Source organism: Caloenas nicobarica, chromosome 5 (genome assembly GCF_036013445.1).
Source record: "Caloenas nicobarica isolate bCalNic1 chromosome 5, bCalNic1.hap1, whole genome shotgun sequence".
NCBI classification, from domain to species: domain Eukaryota; kingdom Metazoa; phylum Chordata; class Aves; order Columbiformes; family Columbidae; genus Caloenas; species Caloenas nicobarica.
The window spans coordinates 38,588,009-38,608,489 of record NC_088249.1 but is presented as its reverse complement, the minus strand read 5'-3'; the positions used below and the strand labels follow the sequence as shown (position 1 = coordinate 38,608,489).

The following is a 20,481-nucleotide window of genomic DNA, read 5'->3' as shown; positions in this document are numbered from 1 at the left end:
CATCATTTTGAGATTTCCTGAAACAACCAATCATTGTTAAAATAATCTTCTGGGGTGGGAGTTAGCAGAGTAGTTGTTTATGCTGTAGAAGAAACAATAAGGCATGTTGGATAGGGTCTGGGAGATCTGGAGCTCACTGGATGATTTTGGCCTAGTCATATAATTTATCTTGATCTCTATCAAAGATGACATGGAGAATGATTTTGGAAAAACATCAATACTGCAGAATACATTGATAATAATAAATAGCAGGAAATACCTGGAACCTCACTCCTATTTAAAATGAGCTCAAGGTAAAGAATTCAAGAGAAGAGAAAAAGATTTGGTTCTTGTATTTCTCATGTCTTCTGTCTGAAGACCTTGTGCTCCATTTTTATAATGTGAAGCTGTGACACAACTTCTATACTAGTAACTGGTTTGCGATGTTTTCAATGCCTTCTTAAATTCACAGTGGTGTTTCCTGGAATCCAGCCTACTTCTCCATGAATTAGCAAGGTCTCTTACAGAGAGCATTAACTTAGGGACAGTCTGAATTACTTTAGATGAGCTTCCCAGCTGAGTTTCAGCCACTCATTTGCTAGAGTGACCTTTTATCTCTGAGAGTACACGAAACACAGTCGCTTTTGAGAACCCCAGAATGAATCACATAGGAATCAGTTTGTAAGAACAGGACACTTGGTGCCTTCCCCAAACAGTACTCTTACTCCACGATCCTGAAGTCACACCTCATGAGAGGGAAAAACCAAAACAAACCAAGATTTTACAGTCTAGGTTCTCATGCCTCTAAGTTGCACTTTATGTTGTTGCACCAAAGTACTACCACAAGATAGTAAATCAAATATTGCAAGCACGTAGGTACTTCTCTTAAAAGAGGAAAAATCACTTGTGCTTTAGGGACTGAGTAGACACTACCTTTACTTTCTAAGCCCTTGGAACATAAGATGCCTTCTAAGCGCCTGGCTCGCAGCACTGAGCACATAAGGTTTAAATGGTTTCCTCTCCTGGAGATATAAATGCACACAGGCATCAAAAATGCACCACACAGTTGCTTTTGGAGAAGCCCTGCGCTGACACACAGCCAACAGCAGGTCACCAGTATCTTGCTTACCAAATGCTGTGGTTTTAGTGATGCTGGCCAGGGCTAGAAACGCTGAGGCAGTGATATGCATGGAATTAAACAGCACAGGCAGGAGCTATGAGCTCCTGTTTTACAGAGCGGGGAGTGTTACTGCACATCATCCGCTGACGGACAGCAGCTCTCATGCCTGCCCTCTGACTTCACCAGGCCTGACTTGGAAACCTGGCCAGGGCCAGGTCTGGTGGATCTGAAAAAAGTACAGGAGTGGGGTAAGGACTGAAGGACCAGAGAAGAAAGAACATGCAAGGAGAGGAGCAGAGGTGCAGGAGTATGCATATTTTTGAAGAACAAGGATGTGTTTAATAGTAGGGCATAGCTGCTAGCTAGCTGGAGGACTGCAGGGACAAATCCTATACCTCTGCATACTACATATCCAGGCACACACACCTTTTACAGTCCCAGAAAAGAAGTCTGGCTCTTTATCCCCAAGCTTTGGCAGATTCTCCTGCAATAAATGCGAAGAGGCAGTTGCCTCCCACCCACAAACTCACCTCCGACCATGGCCCCGTGCTCCAGGTTGCACACTGTCGCATGTTGCAGGGCTGGCTGCTGCGTGGCTGCTGGGCGAAGGCCATGCACTCAGCGTCATCCACCACCCCTTGGGAGCTCTGACCGTCGAACACCACGCAGTAAACAGAGCGAGTCTGGGTGCCCCCACCACAGGTAGCTGAGCAGGGTCCCCACTCCCCTGTTTTCCACCTGCAGGTCACAGAATCAAGCAAACAAATGGAAGTCCAGCTAAACTGTCCAGAGGCACGAGGGAGGTCAGCGCTCTATCCCCTTTGTAATCAGACAAGGAAAATATCCTTTTGCAGAATAGAGTCAGAGGTGAGTTCCCATTTGATCAAGTGCTGCCCAGCATTACTGGCAATGCAGAGCAGGAGTCCCACTACAGAGAGAAACCCCCAACTACACAACATTTGTTACTCTGGAAGTGCAGAGCTCTTCCAGAGGGGGAAGATTTTTCTCCATGGCTTTTGGTCTCTTGATATCTGCAAAAATGTCATGCCTGAATGGAACACTGAAGAAAAAAATAATAAAGGAAGAAGAAAAAAGGAAAACCATCCAGATCAGCTAAAAGAAAAACACCACACATCCAGAAGGACCTGGACAAGCATGAGAAGTGGGCCCGTGCGAATCTTGTGAGGTTCAACAAGGCCAAGTGCAAGGTTCTGTACCTGGGTTGGAGCAACCCCCAGTATCAATACACGCTGGGGGATGAAAGGATTGAGAGCAGTTCTGCCAAGAAGGACTTGGGGGTACTGGTGGATGAAAAGCTGCAGATGAGCCAGCAATATGCACTTGCAGCCCAGAAGGCTGATCGTGTCTTGGGCTGCATCAAAAGAAGTGTGGCCAGCAGGCTGAGGGAGGTGATTCTGCCCCTCTGCTCTGCTCTGGTGAGACCCCACCTGGAGTCCTGTGTCCAGCTCTGGAGCCCTCAGTACAGGAAAGACATGGACCTGTTGGAGAGGGGCCAGAGGAGGCCACAAAAACAATCGGAGGGCTGGAGCAGCTCTGCTGTGAGGACAGGCTGCGAGAGTTGGGCTTGTTCAGCCTGGAGAAGTCTCCACCCAGGGAGACCTTATTGCAGCCTTTCAGTACTTAAAAGAGACTTACGAGAAAGAAGGGGACAGAGTTTTTAGCAGGGGCTGTAGCAATAGGACAAGGGGTAATGGTTTTAAATTAAATGAGGGGAGATTCAGCCTAGACATGAGGAAGAAAGATTTTACAATGAGGGTGGTGAAACACTGGCACAGGTTGCCCACAGAGGTGGTAGATGCCGCATCCCTGGAAACATTCCAGGCCAGGTTAGATGGGTTTCTGAGCAACTTGATGTAGCTGAAGATGTCCCTGCTCATTGTGGGGGCATTCGACTAGATGACCTTTAAGGGTCCCTTCCAACCCAAACTATTCTGTGATTCTAACCATTCATTACACTCCAGCCATTATCAGAAAGAGTAAAACCAAGCCAAGACCTCACTCTGCCTCCAAAAAATGCTAGACACTCTCAGAGGTGCTTGTGAACCTTTTGTTGACAGCTAGTAGAAAGCTGGTTTATTCCTTCCATTGGACAAACAGCAGCACACACAAAAAAGCCCCAAAAACTTTAAATAGATTTTTGTCCTTTGTTTGGTTGCTGAAGCTGTCGCAGAAATGATACACCCTTGCTAACGGAAGGGGGAATGCTCACAAAGCAATCTGATGGTTTGGATGCTATAATCCCTGCCCTTGTCCACTCCTGTGTCTCAGAGCTGCCCGGGTAGCCAGGAACACAGCTTACGTGGCCTGACTTCAGGGACAACATGGTGTTCCATTCCTGACTTCAGTGTGCTCTGCAGTCTAAAGGCCCTGGTGGTGCAAGAGGAGCATAGTGGTGATCTGCTTGTCACCTGCTGCCTCCCCTTGCAGTCAAGTCCCAGCCAGGGCATGAAGGTTGTATCAGCTGGATGGTCACCTACAGCTTCCTTCAATTGTGAGTCAAGACATCTTGTCTGACACTTGTTTCATTTGCTTTGTGAGACAATGTCAACCCGTAAGGCTGGGACCCTCATCAGAGAGCAAAGCATTGCAAGTCCTAAGCTATTAGCAGTTTGCTGAAGGACAATTGTTTTGGTTTTGATCTTTTTAATTCTCATACCTCAGTGTACATTGTAAGTATTGTATCTGTCACATCCTTGTACTCATCACAGCATACAGGCACTTTTCTTCCTGCTGTAGGGTCCATGCTAAAGAAAGAAGAGCTTTTGACAAACTCTGAGGCTTTTGCTATGGCACTCTGGGATCCTGGCCAATGTTTCAAACTCCCAATCCATCATGCTCTCTTCTCCTTTCTGTTCTTTTATCTTGACACCAAACAAAAACATTCTAGAATATCCCTTCACCTCTCTACCCTGATTCTAGAGAAAAAACAATTATCAGTATAAGCAGCCAAAAGCTATGAAAAAAACCTGTCCCCCTTCTCAGTCCCAAGTTACCAGGAGCATGCACAACCACCTAAGCCAAGCTACCAGCCAGCACCCTCCACCATCATTTTCACCGGCAAGAATCAAAAGCAAAGCACCACCCACTGCTACCACCAGTGCCAAAGAGGAAAGCCCCCAAATCCCCACAGACTTCACTGGGCAACTAGGTGGAGAGCAGAAGAGAGCAGCTGCCTTCCTGTGCTTTCTGCAGCCTCCTTCTCCTTGTTACCTCTTCATCTGAGAGCTCCGTGCTCCACTGTGACTCCAGGCTTGCGGCAGATAGATGTAAGAAGTCCTTTATACACAGAACAAAGGATTTAAAGAACTTAAAGCAAGTAGCTACAGGCTACAGTGTATTCAGAAATGCTCCCAGGTTGCCAAGTGCCCTCTCACCCACAACAGCTCTCTCATAGGCCTCCACTGCACCCACCAGATGCACAGTGAGATACACAGTCAAGGCTCCGCGTGCAGCTCTAGGTGTCACATAAGAGTCAAGCGAAGTCAACTACAAGGCTATGTCAGCGAGTGACAAGGTGGAAATGGCTGGGTAAAGGGGTCTGAAAATGCTAGAGAACAAAAAGATTCTAGGATTCAGCCCTTTCTAAGAGCATGGACACTGGGAATGCAGAAATTACATAAAATGACACCAGCTCTGACCCACTCCTCTGATTTTGCCAGCTCCAGTCGAAAAGAACAAAACCCAAAGAATCTGTTTCTGTCTCCTACATGGGCTAGAGGACTGTCTTCCACAATCACATTCTGGAAAGCAAATTTAATTGGTCTATAAAATGAACATATGACATATCAAGCCTTGTGCACACAGAAATGCTCATCACAGTGTTATCAACATCCTTTGTCTTGGGCTTTCTCGAAGAAGTTAAATATTTCCTTGGAGAGCACCATGCTGGTGGGAGGCAGTGGTGAGAGAGTCATTCTTTTTCCTGGCTCCAAAAGCACCTAAGGAAGAAGTCAGAATCCAGAGGAGGAAAGGAAATCTTACCTTTTTGTCTGGGGACATGTCTGAAGGCCACATGTCCGGTTATTGTCTGGTTGTGGTTTATTCCTGCACATAGAGTCTGGATAGATTTCATTGTCTATGGTACAAAACACCAAGCGGGACTGGAAACCTAAAGGTGAAGGAAGAGAATATCTTGGTCAACGCAAGCCATGCAGGACTAGGTTTGAAATGCATTGGTGTTGGCAAGACAAATTTCTAAAGTCATGCCCCAGCCAAGATGGAAAATTCAGGTGCGGTTCTTGGTCTGTCACTATATGTACAAATTATTCCTCTCCACAGTATGAGTCCATTGGAAGGGCAAGAAAAACAGAATAGTTCTGTGTAGCTGAGGAACCCTGCATGGTGTGTGCAGTGTACAGCAGAGAGCTGGGGGCCTCCTGCTAGACCCAAAAGGTCAGTCTTGTGAAGACTGGACACTGGATAAAAAACTTGTGACTCTTCATGCTTCCTACAGGATAAGCATGCTAAGCAAAGACAATATCAGCTCAAACAACCACAATAAGCCAAAAGCTATTGACATGGCCATCAGCACAGAAGACCAGAAAAGGCTGATAGAAACTCTATGTACTTTCAGCTGGAAGTTTTTTTGTTTCATACTTTTGTTGTTGGGTTTTGTTTCATTTTGCTTTGTTCTGTTTTTTAGCTTAAAACACATAACTTCCCTCATGGAAGAATTTGCAAACTGAACATGACATGACAGCTCAGGAGATGTGACAGTCCCCCTGCAGAGTGGGAAACTTCTAGGCTCTGGTAGCAAGGAATGATGCGACTCAATTATGTAGGCCAGGTCAGCTTGGAGAGGACCTCTCAAGTGGTTGAAAAGGCTTGAGAAGGACATTAAGAATTGAAGCAGAACAACATAAAACAAAGGCTACCTATGAACAGCCTCAACAGATCCTAGTAACAAGTCTGAGGACTAAGACATGGAAAATAAGACAGGACAAGGCATGGGACACAGTCCTGTTGTGACTCCCCTGTGTGACCCTCCTTTGACAAAACTTTAGCTGACCTGCTGTCCTGTGTCAGTCTTCCAGCAGGATACTGCTGGGAAGCAGCTGCAGAGGGCAGCACACAGTCACTCTGCCTTCAGGGGGTGGACATAAACCCCGCGCCAGCCCAGAGATAAGCTCCTGTCCCCTTACCTCCTCCACACTCGGAGCTGCACTCACTCCAGGAACCATAGCTCCAGCTGTAACCCGAGGCCTGTCCTTGCACGGGCAGGTAGTACTCATACTGTACCCCTGGGTTTGGCTCCTGGCTGATGAGCTGTGAAAGCATGGGATAAAGTCAGAGAAATAGCAGCAGCAGCACTCTCCCCCTTTGCAGCATGTCCCCACAACGTCTGAGGGTCCAAGCTGCCCTGCTTCCCTCCCATTCACAGAGCACTTCTCTACACTGTGTTTTCTCCTTGCCTTCTGTGCTGCTGTATAGAGCATTATTTTTCAGAGAAAGGTGCATTCATCCCTCTCAGAGACAGAAGATGCAGCTGCTCCTGTAACAGTAAGTGCCCTTGCCTGGCCTGCAGCACATTTGGTGCTGACTTGACTCTCCTTCAAAGTCAGCGCCTAAGGGAATGTGCAGGAAGCCAACATCGAGCCTTGCCCTCCTCCTTTCTGAGCAACAGAACCAGAGCCCTCTGAGAGCCCCCTCACTTCTCCGATCTTCCCCGTGTGGTCCCCACCAACACGTTCCCACTGAACAAAGTGAGGGCTGATGCACAAAGCGAGAGAGCAGCAGCATCAGCAGGGGGCAGGCATGGCCACTTACCTCAATGATGAGGGGTTCTGTGGTGGGGCCCCGGGCATGGAGCAGCTCTGGGGCCAGATCACCCTCCGAGCCACGGTCATAGTGCATAACCGTGCTGGCTACGTGCAGCGCTCGGCTGAAGTCAATTGCCCAATGCCCATTCAGATAGTACTCCCCTCGCACGTTCTTGACAGCTAGACAAACCCACACACACCAGAGAAGAAAAAGCGGTAAATTAACACACCTATAACCTGACACATGATTTCTAGGGTATTGGCAATCCACAGAGCTTTCGGCTCCATCATTTGAACTGCAGCTCCTTTACATCAGTGTTGGAACCCTTTAAGTACAGCGACAATCTAATATGGTATCATCTACCGACACAGCATAAATTCACACATTGAAAGAGGACCATAAGAACTCCATAGGGATGCTCCTGTTTCAATTCAGCACTGTGTTGCAGGTGTGGCAAATAAAGGTGACCCTCCAACAATGTTGTCCCCCCATAAGGTTGTCTTGCCAGAAGCTGCTCCACATTCAGACAGTGTTTCTTGCAGCTTTGCTGCAGACCAAGCACTTTTTTCCTGCATAACCAAATGCCTCCAGCATATTCCAGCCCTGTCTCTGCAATCCCCACTGTCAGTCACTGAAGCACAGCTGATGTCAGCCTTTGTCCCACTTGCCATTAAGATATGGGATTCATGCCCCACTGCCTCTACGTCACTATCCTGTTCATCAGACATTCTATTCATAAGACAAAGAACTTGGTTCTGAATCTGACTTCCTACAAGGGTAAACATTAACAGTCTGATTTGTCCAAAGCATTGGGTGATGGAAGATTCAGAAAGCAGAAGAATATTTTCTTTCTCCACTGGAATTTCCTCAGCCTTGCCCAGAAAGCTAGGTGAGGAGATTTCTCCCTCCATTTTGCCCTCTGCAGCACAACCAGAGTTTGAGGTCGTACAGACAAACACCCAAAAGATATCTATGGGGAAAAGAAGCCCATCCCAAACTTTTGGATGGCAGGAGTAGTTAAGGTTTACATTCACCAAGCAAACAACAGAACTCATAGCCAGATATTTCTATATCAACTAGACTCCTTGCAGGTTTCAGGCAGGAAGTCTGAATGTTGTTTGGGTATTTTTATTCCCCTCTCAACAGAAAGATCACCACAGGAGAGAAAATGAGGTAAACCTGAAGCCCAGGGTTGAACACCACTAACACTTCAAGGATATTCAGTATTCAGTTCCTAATTTTCAGAGAATTTTTCCCTCTGCTGTATGAAGCCCTCAAGGTAATCATCCCACAACCCAGCATAGCTGAAAAAAAAAAATTAACACAATGGCTGGAACCAAATGGACTGAAACACAGGTTCTGACATCAAACTTACCCAGGAAGTTCCTGCTGGGCATAACCTCCTTAATTTGGATGCTTGTGGCTCCCACAGGGATGATGAAGATTTGATTGTAACCTAAAAAAACCCCAAGAAGATATTCAATATCTGTCTATGTATGCCACACAGTTGCTCTTCTGTGCCAAAGATGCTTGTGGTTTCATTGGTGCCTGAACAACTGGATGAGCTTTATGGTGGTGGTTTGAAGCATTTCAGCTGTCACTTTATCTGCATTCTGAATAGCTTCACCCTACAATATCCACAGGTCAGTCCATGTGTAAAAAGTTCCAATTACACCTCAGAAAAGAAAGCACAGGAATCAGTACAAAGGGTATTATTTTAGATTTTAAAATCTTTGGAATTTCAGCAAGCATCATATTGGAACTCAACACAGAGAGACTTGACCATGAGTTTAATTATTACCTTGAAATTTTTCAAAACTGGCCAAATTCAGAAGATGCAGTCCCATTTTTAGCCTTGCACTAATCCTGGTGGGGCTATCAAGACACTGAACAAGGAGGAAGTCTTATGAAGGAGACATATAGCTATGTTCACATGGGACATTTACAGCATCTGCTGGAGACTGAGCAGGGAAAGACTCCAGCAGCACAAGTACTCCAGGCTATACAGAGACTGAGGAAGTGATTCCCAGGGTATGGCCATCAATACATTTTCTGATGCTAAAGCAGCTGAAGAGCCACACGCCATACAGACATTTCAAGTGAACGCCCAAGCCTGTCTACAACAATCATGTGAGCAGATGTCCCCACCAGCCCTTGTAGCAGCTTAACTTTAGGTTTAACTCTGTCCTTCTCACCTGACCATACTACCTAGATCATCTGTACCTTTGGGGAGGCTGGGCACATCAAAAGTGCCCTTCACACCGTAGCAGGTGCTGCCATCTCCTCCACACTGCAAGCACTTGTCCTCCTTCTTGGCAGATTCCAACATGTTATCACAGCCAACAGCCTGTCAGAGCACAGGAGTATTGATATGAATAAACAGTAATGAAAGATGAAGAAAGGGAAAGCGAAAAGGAAAGAAGGAGAATGGGAAAAAGAGAAAGGAGGAGAAAGGAGAAAGGAAAAATGGCCAAATGCTGGACTGATCTAATGAGAAGTCTGAATCTAGGGAGTCTGGGAAGTCAGGACAGGGAAGGAGTAGGCAGGACAGGGAAGGAGTAGGCAGGACAGGGAAGGAGTAGGCAGGACAGGGAAGGAGTAGGCAGGACAGGGAAGGAGTAGGCAGGACAGGGAAGGAGTAGGCAGGACAGGGAAGGAGTAGGCATCTTCTATTTCACATTCAGAGACAGATGGAGAAATGCTGTCCACATGCTCCTCAGCACCCTGGGAGCTGAATGATTCTCCTTTTCTTATGCTATTATGAAAGGTCAAGTAGAACAAAGGGAAGCAATAGAAAGACTGACAGACCCAAAGGCAAATGAAGGAAGCAGCAAGATGACTAACCCGACAAACTCCCTCTACACAGATGTCCTGCTTGCCAGGTTCACAGGTAGTGCCATCTACCACTGCTTCCTTGTGCCTGTAGTAGAAGTTTTCTCCCTTTGGAATACAGTTTAACTCGCACTTATTAGGCGCTGGTAGGAGAGAAAAAAGCAAACATTATATAGTATGGCTAATAGCTTGATAATGCATCAGGAGCCTGGTTTTAGATCACAGGAACAGAAACAGAGGATGGGCTGATATTAAGTGGCAGACACTGAACACATTTCTGGGTCGCAAACTGCTGGAGGCTGGAAAAAAACCCCTGGTAAAGAGTCACTATATGTAACCATTTCCTCAGGCACATTGGCTGGCCAGTGGTGGTGGGGGGATGTTGGGCCAGGTGGATAGTTGGTTATTCCTTAGTAAGACTGTTCTTATGTTCCCTTGGAGTACAAGGCTTTCTACAATGAGAACAAGTCCTGATACAGAACACAAGGGAGCTGTTATCTTAATAGCCAACAAACAAAACTTTAAATCCATCTTGAAATCCCTCGTAACTTGTTAAACAACTGTGAATGATAACACATCAAAGCTCAGAGCAAGGACCGTTGGTTCCTACACCTGCCTTCTGAGCTGGTTCATCAAGAAAGCATGGGCCAATTGAAAGAGATGTCATATTTTCTGTAGCTCATTGGTTATATGTATTTGTTTCTCCTGTGCCCTGCTACTATTCTTTTGCCAATACTGAAAAACGCAGCAGAGCTTCTGCCTCTCTAATACTTCAGGACCTAGCTGCAACCAGTTCCAGCTTTCTTGGGCAATATTTCTGAAAGAATGGCTGTTATGAGAGACATAGTGCTGCAATGGGAGTTATGTCTTGGCCCGTGCACCCAGTGTCTTTGTGAGAGCAATGGTTTGCTGCCGGCAAAGTTTTTTTCCATGCCACCTGCTGCCCCACCCTCCAGCTAAGGAAGTACCCTATGAGGATGCTATAGTCAAAAACATTACAATCACTTCAAAACATACTGTTCATAGTTAGGGATGAAGTGTAAACCTCCACGCTTATCCTTACCTCCATAATACGGAAGCCACTTGTATTTCTTTCCTTGGAATTCTGTCCCATCGAACTCTGCGCATTGCTCTGCCCGGAAATCCCGGGAGCCTTCTGGGCAGCTCTGTTTGGAGGAGAAAATGTTTGTATCAGGCCATTATAAAAAGGAGGAAAAATAAGTGAATAACAAAACATTGCTTTTTATTTGTTACTGCTCCCATATAAAGTCAGGGACATAAATTCAATATGCTTTTGAAGGGGTACTGTTGAGGAACTGCATTCACCAGTGATACCAGAGAAAGAGAAACTAATAATGACTTATTACCTCTGAACAATATGATGTTTGTCTTGTGGAAAAAAAGCAACAAGCAAGGAAGAAAAAAAAAAAAAAAAAGAGCAAAACCGGAGCGCTGTACCTGAATGTTGCATGACCGATAGCTTCGAGTTGGTCCAACGCAACTAGAAGCACCTTCTGTTCTAGAAGACAAAAAACCAACATGAAGCTCTCTGAAGAATATACATACAAAAAATAACCTCATGGCAGACATTAAAAATCACCTTCACATCAAGCATATCATCCTCACACAGTTTCTTGAAACAGCAAAATAACTAAAATGCGCTTCTTTTCCACTAAAGCAAGCTGGGATCTTCTCGTGCCTTTTTCTGCTATGGTTTACATTCTGGCATGAATGAGACATGCACCATGAATTATTACAGTACAGGTCTTCAGGGTCATGTTTAAACTAAATAATAGAAGCAGAGCTTTTAGTCCTTTGTCCACCAGCAAACAGTCGAGGTGTCCATACCAGAACCAGCAGGAGGGTAGTGGCTGGATCAGAACAGGTACACACAGCATCTCGCCTGCTGTTTACATGCATACATACTAGGCAAAGTAGCAGGAAGAGCTAAACACGCCTATGGAAAGTGTGCAACACCCTCATCCCAGTCAAATTACTCCATCTGAGAATTATGGAGAGTAACAGTTACAGAGGAAATTGATCTGAAAAGCCAACCAATGTCTAATATCTCAGCATTCCTCAAATGGAGAGACAGGCTTCCAGGCATTCTGGCAGGTGTATCCTACAGCAGGCAGCCTTCAAAAGAGATCTTTCTTTATTCTTGGTGGGAAGAAGCAGTGGTCCATAACTGGATTTTCTATTAAAAATCCCCCTCTCAGTTCTGTAAACATAAAGAGGCCGTTTCTTTCAGGATATTATTGAGAGTCTGGCTTGCTTTGTTTTGCTTTGTTTGTTTCTGTTTTGTTTGTTTTATCCGCAACAAAATCTCTAAGGTACATCATTCTCAACAGGTGCAGGCCCAGTCATTGTCCCCACTGCATCTAACCCAGCTGCAGATGAGATGGCACAGCACTAACGCTGCTCAAGCCAACTCCACTTTTCCATTTCTTCTAGGGCAATTTACCTTCCTGGGAATCATAAGCCTGAGAAAATCTTGGCATAGTCACCAGCTCTCAGGAGAGACACCTGCTGCTCTGGACTGTTTTCCATCTCCCCCAGGCCTGTCAGCTAGACCTGAATGAAGGAGGTCCTGCCATCCCAACCACCTGATGTCACAGCCTCAGATCTCACAGAGATACCACTGTGCTCTAGGGAAGGAGCCAAAGCAACAACACGTTGAAGAGAGTGCTATTCAAAACAGCAGTGACGAGACTGAAGCTGAGGATCATCTCAAAGTGGACGCAGGTGACTTATTCCCCTGGAATGAAACATCAGGTCTTTTTTGTTCTGGATGTGTATTGGAACATAAGGGCAGGAGCTCAGTAACAGAAAAACACATCTAAAGAAAGAAAAAGGAGGTTAGCCTTTACCTTCGGGAATAGCAGCGCCGCTGCCGAAAGCTGACTCCACCGCCACAGCTCCGACTGCACTTGCCCCATTCACCCCAGCTCCCCCAGACATCAGTCTGCCGTTTCATCCGGGGGCCCTGTAGATAAAAAACACCACGGACATATCAAACAGACATGGCAACACAGGAAAAAAACCACAATGAAAATGAAGGAGAGCTCCTGTGTGTTCTCCTGGAAAAGAGACTATCTTGCTGGGCTGTGTTGCTAGTTTGAAAAGCAGCAGAGAATAATACCTCAGAAATGTCAAGCCTCTAGTATCTAGGAGTACTAGCTTCCTGAAGCCATACAGCACATCCATCTTTATAATCTCCCTTAAACTGTTACTGTTTGTCTATTCATAGAATCTCAGCACTTTCAAATATATATCTGAGAGAGAATAACATCTGCATGTCAGCAAGGCAGCAAAGGCAATTAATTATTTCAGGGACTATGACCACTTTCACTCCATACCAGATCAACAGAGAAACTTAATCTCAAATCCTTCGCTCCAACCCAGACACTTAAGAGAAATAAAGGAAGCAGTAAGGAAACCACTGGAACACACTTTTTACTGCAACAAAATTCCATACGTGGACCTTTCCCTCCAGCCTACCTAACTGTGTCTAATGATGAAGTCAAGGTCTGGGCCATCATTAGCTGCAGCCTTAATTAATTTTGTGTTTAGAAAGTATGAATGGATCCTGACATTAAGAGAAATAAGCATGATAATATAGACAAAAAGTTACAAGTGCAATGGATTGAACCAAAATACATTATCTTAGAAGCACACGTAATATCATATTTTCAGGAAAAAAAGGGCCTCTTGCAGCTGATGGGACCCACATACAGCAGGACATGGGGGTTTAGAGGGAAGAATAGCAATATCCTGAGGAAAAAAAAAAAAATTGCAAGATGCAACAGAATTAGTTCCACTTGGGAAAAGAAGGTAAATGCAGGCTTACACAGGGAGTGATGCTGTAAAAAAAGGGTTTGCTGTGCAGCTGCGCCTATAGGGCCGTTTATGTGTATAATATACAACTGAGAAGGCAATACATACATTTGGTAACTTGGACATTTGATGTGGTGAAGAGTGGACAGGCAGAGAAACAAAAGGTAAAAAATGATTGAGATGTAGTCATGTGGTCTTATTCCCTTCCACACACAGACCATTGCACCAAATCTGCAGAACCCCAGGTCTGGGTCCCAAACCATCCTCTGGCTTCACATAGCCCGTTTTGATTTGGACACAGCACCCCACGTTCCCATCCTCTACATATCCCTGCTCATGCATTGTTTCCATTCCTTCCTGTTGTCCTTCCTGCATCCTCATGTGAACTATGGCCTGGTGATCACCCAGCTGGTAAGAGCCATCGTAAGGGTTTTCCGCTGAAGTGGAAGAACATAGTAGAAATGGAGAATTTCACCATAGCAGGAATCTTAACCCTATTCAGCAAGCACTTTCCACCCAGCCAGGTCACGTTCCGAGGCCTACAAAGAAGGCACAAGGTCCTCAGTTTAAATGCATAATTTTTGCTTCAGTTAGCTAATAACTGCTTTTACATAAAACATCCAGGTCTCTGCTAGAAATAGAAGCTATCCTAATAAATTAACCAATGAATCCAACTCAGGCAAGATGCATGGGTTAATTCTCCCTTGCCATGTAAACAGTTTTTGTAACTTTCTACACATACTCCCTGCCTAATCATATGTCCCTGAATTAGTATCTTGTTTCACTCTTTTACCTTCTTTTAAGGAATAATACCCTGCTGCTGGCAGAGCAACAGTCAGAGATATTAGTTGATCATATTTATGCACTTACTACCAAATTATCCACAACTAACTGCAGAGTCACCCCAGATTCTTTCTGCCTATTACCCATATTGCTCTAATGTGAAACACTTTCTTTTGAACCCATGCTATTTGATTTCCCTCACACAAGTTGTATGTAATTCTCTCTTAATACCTCTGCAAGCAAAATCCTTCATGACAAGTTTTCTGGTTCAGACTAACTCTGTTTGCCTTGTCCCTGCTCACTCAATGGCACTACCCAGGTTACAGCCACTTCTACATACCTTCTCTCTGCCAAGTCAACATCTCCCTGACCCTTAGCCAAACCCTTCTCCCATCCTTCTGTTCCAGATTATGAGCTCAGTGTTTGCCTTCTGCATTCTGATTTCCCTCTCTGGGGATAATTCCATCAACAGAGTTTTAGCTTTCAGCAAGGCATCTTATTTTCCCAAGTTTTTCTTTCAGGCACCTAATTCTTCCCCCTGTAATCCTTCCTCCCTTACTTTCAAAAGAATGAAGCATGCTACTACTTCTTTTTTTGCTGTCTTATTCCTCTGTATCAACTGACTGATTTAGGAGCAGTATTAGCTCACCCTGGAAACAAGGGACCTTTCAGTCAGCATAAGGGAGAAAACATATAGAGAAAAATCCAGAGGAAGAGCATTTGAAAGTCAGATTACTGGAAGGCAATTAAGATAGAAAGCCCTTCCCTGACACATACACCAACCTGATAAATATTCTAATATCCCTCCTACAGAAATGGAGTTCTTTATTCCTTCTATTGAGAGCAAAATCTGCAGGGACTCTTTGTTGTAAGGTTTATGCATCTGCAGAGTGCAGGAGCAATGATTTTCTCAGAATCACTCCATTCATGTATACCCTAAAAGAAGTATCAACCAGAAGAATCCTCCCAAAGCTGTATAGTGTTACAGAAATATTTTAATAGGGGCCAAACTCCAACATTCAGAAATCTGTGCACAGTCCTCATTACTTCAGCAACTGCATGTATGTGTATGCAGGCAAATATAAAGCTGCATATTAATAAGAAATCTATTATTACATAATCTTATAATAAGATGTTTTTACATGCTATCAGCTCTTAATAGTTTCTGTTCTTAAAGCCTCTTTCTACTCTCTTCAGATTCTGTTGCCAGCCAGGCTAAATCCCAGTTCCTCCTGGACCCCAGAAATAACAATCTATGAACTTAATGACTGTTTCTGATGCACTCAACTCCATTCCCCTCTTGCTTCAGCCTGGCGTGCACACAAGAACACAGATCCTTTATCTGCAACTGGCATATATTTATGGTGGTTGCAGTCACCTCTGGGCCACCTGGGTAGCAGGGTAACTCAGGCATGCAGGGTAGAACAATTCCCATTGCACAGGTGCGGTGAGCCCAAGCACTGAGGCACCCCCTCCATGCTCCTGGGGCTCCTGCCCTGCAGGGAAAGATCCCCCTTCTGCCTGGGAAGGTGCCAACAATCAGTCACTGCTGACAGCCTCACGCACCTGTGACCCGCATCATAGACCGAGCGGGACGGCACGCAACTGTATGATCTGAAAAGTTCTGGACGTAGACAAGTGGTGGAAAACATCAGACTATCACCTCATCCTAAGTGGAAAAAACACTGACTGAAGTAAATGATCTCACAACTCTATAAATAGCAATACTGAGTGAGGCCAGTTGAGCTCTCTGGGGTCACAAGGGGCTGTGACCTGCATCACCCTCTGACAGGGACACCTGCCAGAGCTGGTTTCATGGACAGTCAAGGATTGTCTACTGATGATTTTGTGAGTATCCAAAGGCCTAATTTCATGCTGCTTGATGATCATCTGCTGATGAAGCAAAGATAGATTTCTTGAGACTCAACAAGTTCCTGTTGAGAATGCCAACACATTAAAAGTGAGTAATTTGCTAAACCTGAGAGGGAAATTTACCTACAGGTATACCACCACATATATTCAACTGTCCATGGATTAACACGCACGTGACTGTGTAATTTTTAAATTTGTATATATGTGTTTTTACCTATGTATCCGTGTGCATACGTATGTGATCTTATTTATTCCTTTGTCAGTACGTTGTAACCCTTGCCATTTTCAAATCTGTGATCAAGTCACTGTTTTGATTATAACAAATCCCAGCAAATTGTTTTAAATCACTTTATTAAGCTGTCAAGTAAGTGCCAGTGGAAATCATATATTAAACTTGTGACCTATCTCAATAGACTTCAAAATGTTGCAAAATCAAGAGTGTTTAAAACAATCCATCTGCAACAATATTTTAATGTTTCAGAAAAAGCCAGAGAAAGCATACAACCATCTTACTTGACTTCTAAAACCCCCAGAATGGACAGTCAGTCAATGCCCAACTGCTGTATCTAGTTTTGTTGCCTGTTAAGACAAGAGACACGCAGAGCTTCTGGGGATATGGATGGCCCTGGCAGAACATGCACTCAGTGCTCATTGGTAAACAGGCTGCTGTGGTATAAAAGTTTAGAAGGCCAGTGATTTCACTTTTATGAACACTGCATTGCTTTCATCAATTCCTAGATAGATGCACTGCTGATGTAATGGCAGCATCTGCTGTTATTAGGCCAACTGTGTCTGATACAATTGGCGAGTAAAAAAGCTCTGCCTCCAAGTCACAAGAGCTCCAGACTTTGCCTTTAAAAGACAATACCAGTATGCTTCAGACACACACACAAAAATCTGGAAAAGGGCTCCAGGTAGCATAATATATACCATATAGTATTTATTTTTATAAATGAAACAGGCACTGGAAGAGGAGTTATGAATGGCACTTGACTCCGAAAGACAGAAAACGTTGACAGTATGTAGGAATACTTCAAAAAGGGTCCTTGAAAGACTTCTCAGTCAGTCTGATGAGATGGACAGGAAACTATGCATGGGAAGAGGACTGTGCTTCCCATACAGAAGCATTGCAGGCATGCAGCGATCCACAAGATTCATATATCCAAACATGGACTAGCAATTCAGCATGAGTAATTTCCTCGTGTCTTGTTGCAATTCAAATACAACCGAAATACTAGCAAGCTATCAAAGCAAACATCAATTTACCATACAGTCCAAAGTGAGCAGTGAAGGTCTGCAGTCACAGGTCCAAACAACCTAAATCCCAGCCACATTCTTACCTCTAGTGTTTCCCTCACTCCTTGGGCACCTTTGAGGGCCTAGAGATAGTCAACCCAAATTATTCCGTGATTTGTTGTGCTGCTTTTCCAGACTGACAAGTGGCAACAAAACACCATGTTACACCACTCGAAGAGTTGCTGCTCAAAGCACATGGCTGCTGATATCCATGCTATGCCCGAGAGGTTTTGGACAACGCTAGTGCTTGCTTTTAGCTCAGCTGGTCACATAGGTTTGGTCCATTGAGCTGCAACTGAAGGATCTTTTTGGGCACCATAAAGTTGTTACTGTGACTTTTTAAGCTGCATCACACAGTTACGAGACTCCATTCAGATCTGATACAAATCTCAGTGCCAACACTGAGAACATGGTGAGAAATCCTTGACATGGGAGGTTGACTACAAGGCCCTACTGAAAATAAATATTGCTGTCGATGAAATGAGTGATGTGGAGTTGATTCCCCAGATGTCACTGTTATTTTATGCAGTGTTTCTGTAGCTTAAATCTATAGTCAAAACCAGAGTCTCTCTTTAACATTACTTATTATTTCTGAAATAATACTACATCCTTTTATTTGATAACTACCTGCTTTCTGGGGTTTACAGTTTCTGAAATAAGGTTAATGTTTATTTTGACACACCCCTGAACTGTAGCTCCATTGATGAAACATGTATGAAAGATGGGTGAAAAACAAAAGTTATCACCACAGTAATTTATTCCATAATGGTTTCATTGCCAAAGTCTCACCAAGTAAGAAGTCTCCAGTGAAAAAAATACAGCTTTGCTAATCTTGAATAATAATTGCTTAGAGAAAAGTTAATTAGGGAAGGGGAGAAAAAAAAGAAACTGTCAAGGTGCCCCAAGGGCTGGCTGCTCTCTGTGGGCTGGGGCCAGTAGCAGGATGCTCTCCTGGGGTGGCAGGGCCAGCCAGGGCACAACCCCAGCCCTGGGCACCTCCAGCCAAAGCCAAGCTGGGACATGGGGCCACAGGTAGGCTTGGCTTGTCAGGGCCCAAGGCCACCAGGGCAGGGCTGTGGGGAGTCTCACTGCAGCATTGCTGGGGCAGGGGCTGACAGCCCTGGGGGGGCTGACATGGGGTCCTGGGCCATGGGCAGGGTGCAGGGAGCCTGGTCAGGGCCAGTAAAGCCTCATAGTGCCCTCAGGGACCTGATAAAAACAACCCACGTAGAGTGTATCCTTGGACCACATGCTTTTCAGGACATGAACCATTTCTTTCTCCTTTCTATATCCAGAAGACCTACCCAGTACTACAATGATGACCACCTATGTTTCCATATAGCTAAGCCCTGCAAAACACATGTCATTCAACACTCACACTTAATTGAAAGGGAGCTGAAAAAAAATCAGTATATCTCACACATTTATAATGTAGATATATGCTACTCTTCCAAAAGATGCATTTTCAAGTTAAATCCATTTGCAGCTGGTTATGCTATTAGCTGAAAATGCAACAAAAATAACAAGCGAATGAATCGGAACCACATCAGCAAAGCATTTTTTTATAATTCTGTCTTAACCATTGTTCTTGGCTCAGACACAGCAGGCTTGCAAAGAGCTTTGAAGGTGAAGAATGCCAAGTACCATTTTTATGAATAATGAATAAGCAAAGAATTGCATTTGAGCAAAACTAGAAAAACAGGAATGAAAGTGAACAAGATGGTGACAGCAGGAAGTGAAATACAGAACGGTACAGAAGAAGAGAGTATCTTATTAAGACAAATTGCTTCACAAAGCGAAGGAAAAAAAAATCCCAAGGCTTCATTAGTTTTACTGGCTTCTGGTTTACACTCACTGAGTATTTCTCTTTTCATTCCCCTTTATCACCCTAGCCATGGCTTGTTAGCACATCCTCTCTAACAAATCCGCTAAAATCCCTCAGTTCCCCTATATCTTCATCTCCTCAAAACACTCTAGGTTCTCCCTACATCACTTAACCCACTCCCTCATTGTTCCCAATTCTTTTTTGTGTTCCCTGTGTTCTGTGTCACTCTTCTGGCTCTTCTTGGGCTGTCGCACCGTATACCTGGCCCTTTCCACCTCCCTGTTTTCCTGCCAGCTGGGCAGGACATGGTACATCCCTCACCCCTGCAGGACCACATACGTGCTGCCTCACTGGACTGTGCTGGCTTGCTGGCTGGTGAGCAGAGCAGATAGTAGCTACTTTTCCAAAATGGAAAGCATGCCAGAGACTCTGGGTGGCCTGGAGCTGACTAGGCTATAAAAAGAGCTCTCTAAATACATAGAGCCACTGCAGAGAAGTCAAATTAGTTCTTGGAATCCTTGTGGAAGAAATTGTGGACACTCAGAAAAATCCACAAAGAAGGGGATTGTGAGAAAACTTTATGAGCCCAAACTTATTTGGAAATGTGGATGCAACACACAGTATGAAGTCACCAGAAGTCATTTATCCAACGGACCTACCAGGAACTCAAGGTGGAAATGGATAAACCCTTACATACTAGTAGACAAGCCTCTCAGCTAAAACCACTTTGGCATTTGATTATTGGAAAGTGGAAAATCTGACACCAGTTTACAAAAGGATCCCAGGGGAACTCAAGGAACTGCAACCCCTGGTATCAGTACAAGCTGGGAGATGAAGAGATTGAGAACAGTTCTGCCAAGAAGGACTTGGGGGTACTGGTGGATGAAAAGCTGCAGATGAGCCAGTAATATGCACTTGCAGCCCAGAAGGCCAATCGTATCTTGGGCTGCATGAAAAGGAGCGTGGCCAGCAGGTCAAGGGAGCTGATTCTGCCCCTCTGCTCTGCTCTGGTGAGACCCCACCTGGAGTCCTGTGTCCAGCTCTGGGGCCCTCAGTACAGGAAAGACATGGACCTGTTGGAGAGGGGCCAGAGGAGGCCACAGAAATGATCAGAGGGCTGGAACAGCTCTGCTGTGAGGACAGGCTGAGAGAGTTG

The 20,481-nt window shown here is 44.8% G+C and overlaps 1 protein-coding gene across 1 annotated transcript in view; it reads right to left on the bottom strand.

Annotated features, from left to right (window-relative positions):
* PAPLN (papilin, proteoglycan like sulfated glycoprotein) overlaps positions 1–20,481 on the bottom strand; it is a 53,174-nt gene that overhangs the window by 15,083 nt on the left and 17,610 nt on the right. The window contains exons 3-13 of the mRNA XM_065636111.1: positions 12,583–12,698; positions 11,171–11,231; positions 10,776–10,878; positions 9,725–9,855; positions 9,104–9,227; positions 8,256–8,336; positions 6,887–7,059; positions 6,262–6,385; positions 5,102–5,228; positions 4,331–4,396; positions 1,630–1,837 (exon numbers count right to left, since the gene is read on the bottom strand). Coding sequence (XP_065492183.1) covers positions 1,630–1,837; positions 4,331–4,396; positions 5,102–5,228; positions 6,262–6,385; positions 6,887–7,059; positions 8,256–8,336; positions 9,104–9,227; positions 9,725–9,855; positions 10,776–10,878; positions 11,171–11,231; positions 12,583–12,698 — 1,314 coding nt within the window. The remainder of the gene's footprint in view (positions 1–1,629; positions 1,838–4,330; positions 4,397–5,101; positions 5,229–6,261; positions 6,386–6,886; positions 7,060–8,255; positions 8,337–9,103; positions 9,228–9,724; positions 9,856–10,775; positions 10,879–11,170; positions 11,232–12,582; positions 12,699–20,481) is intronic.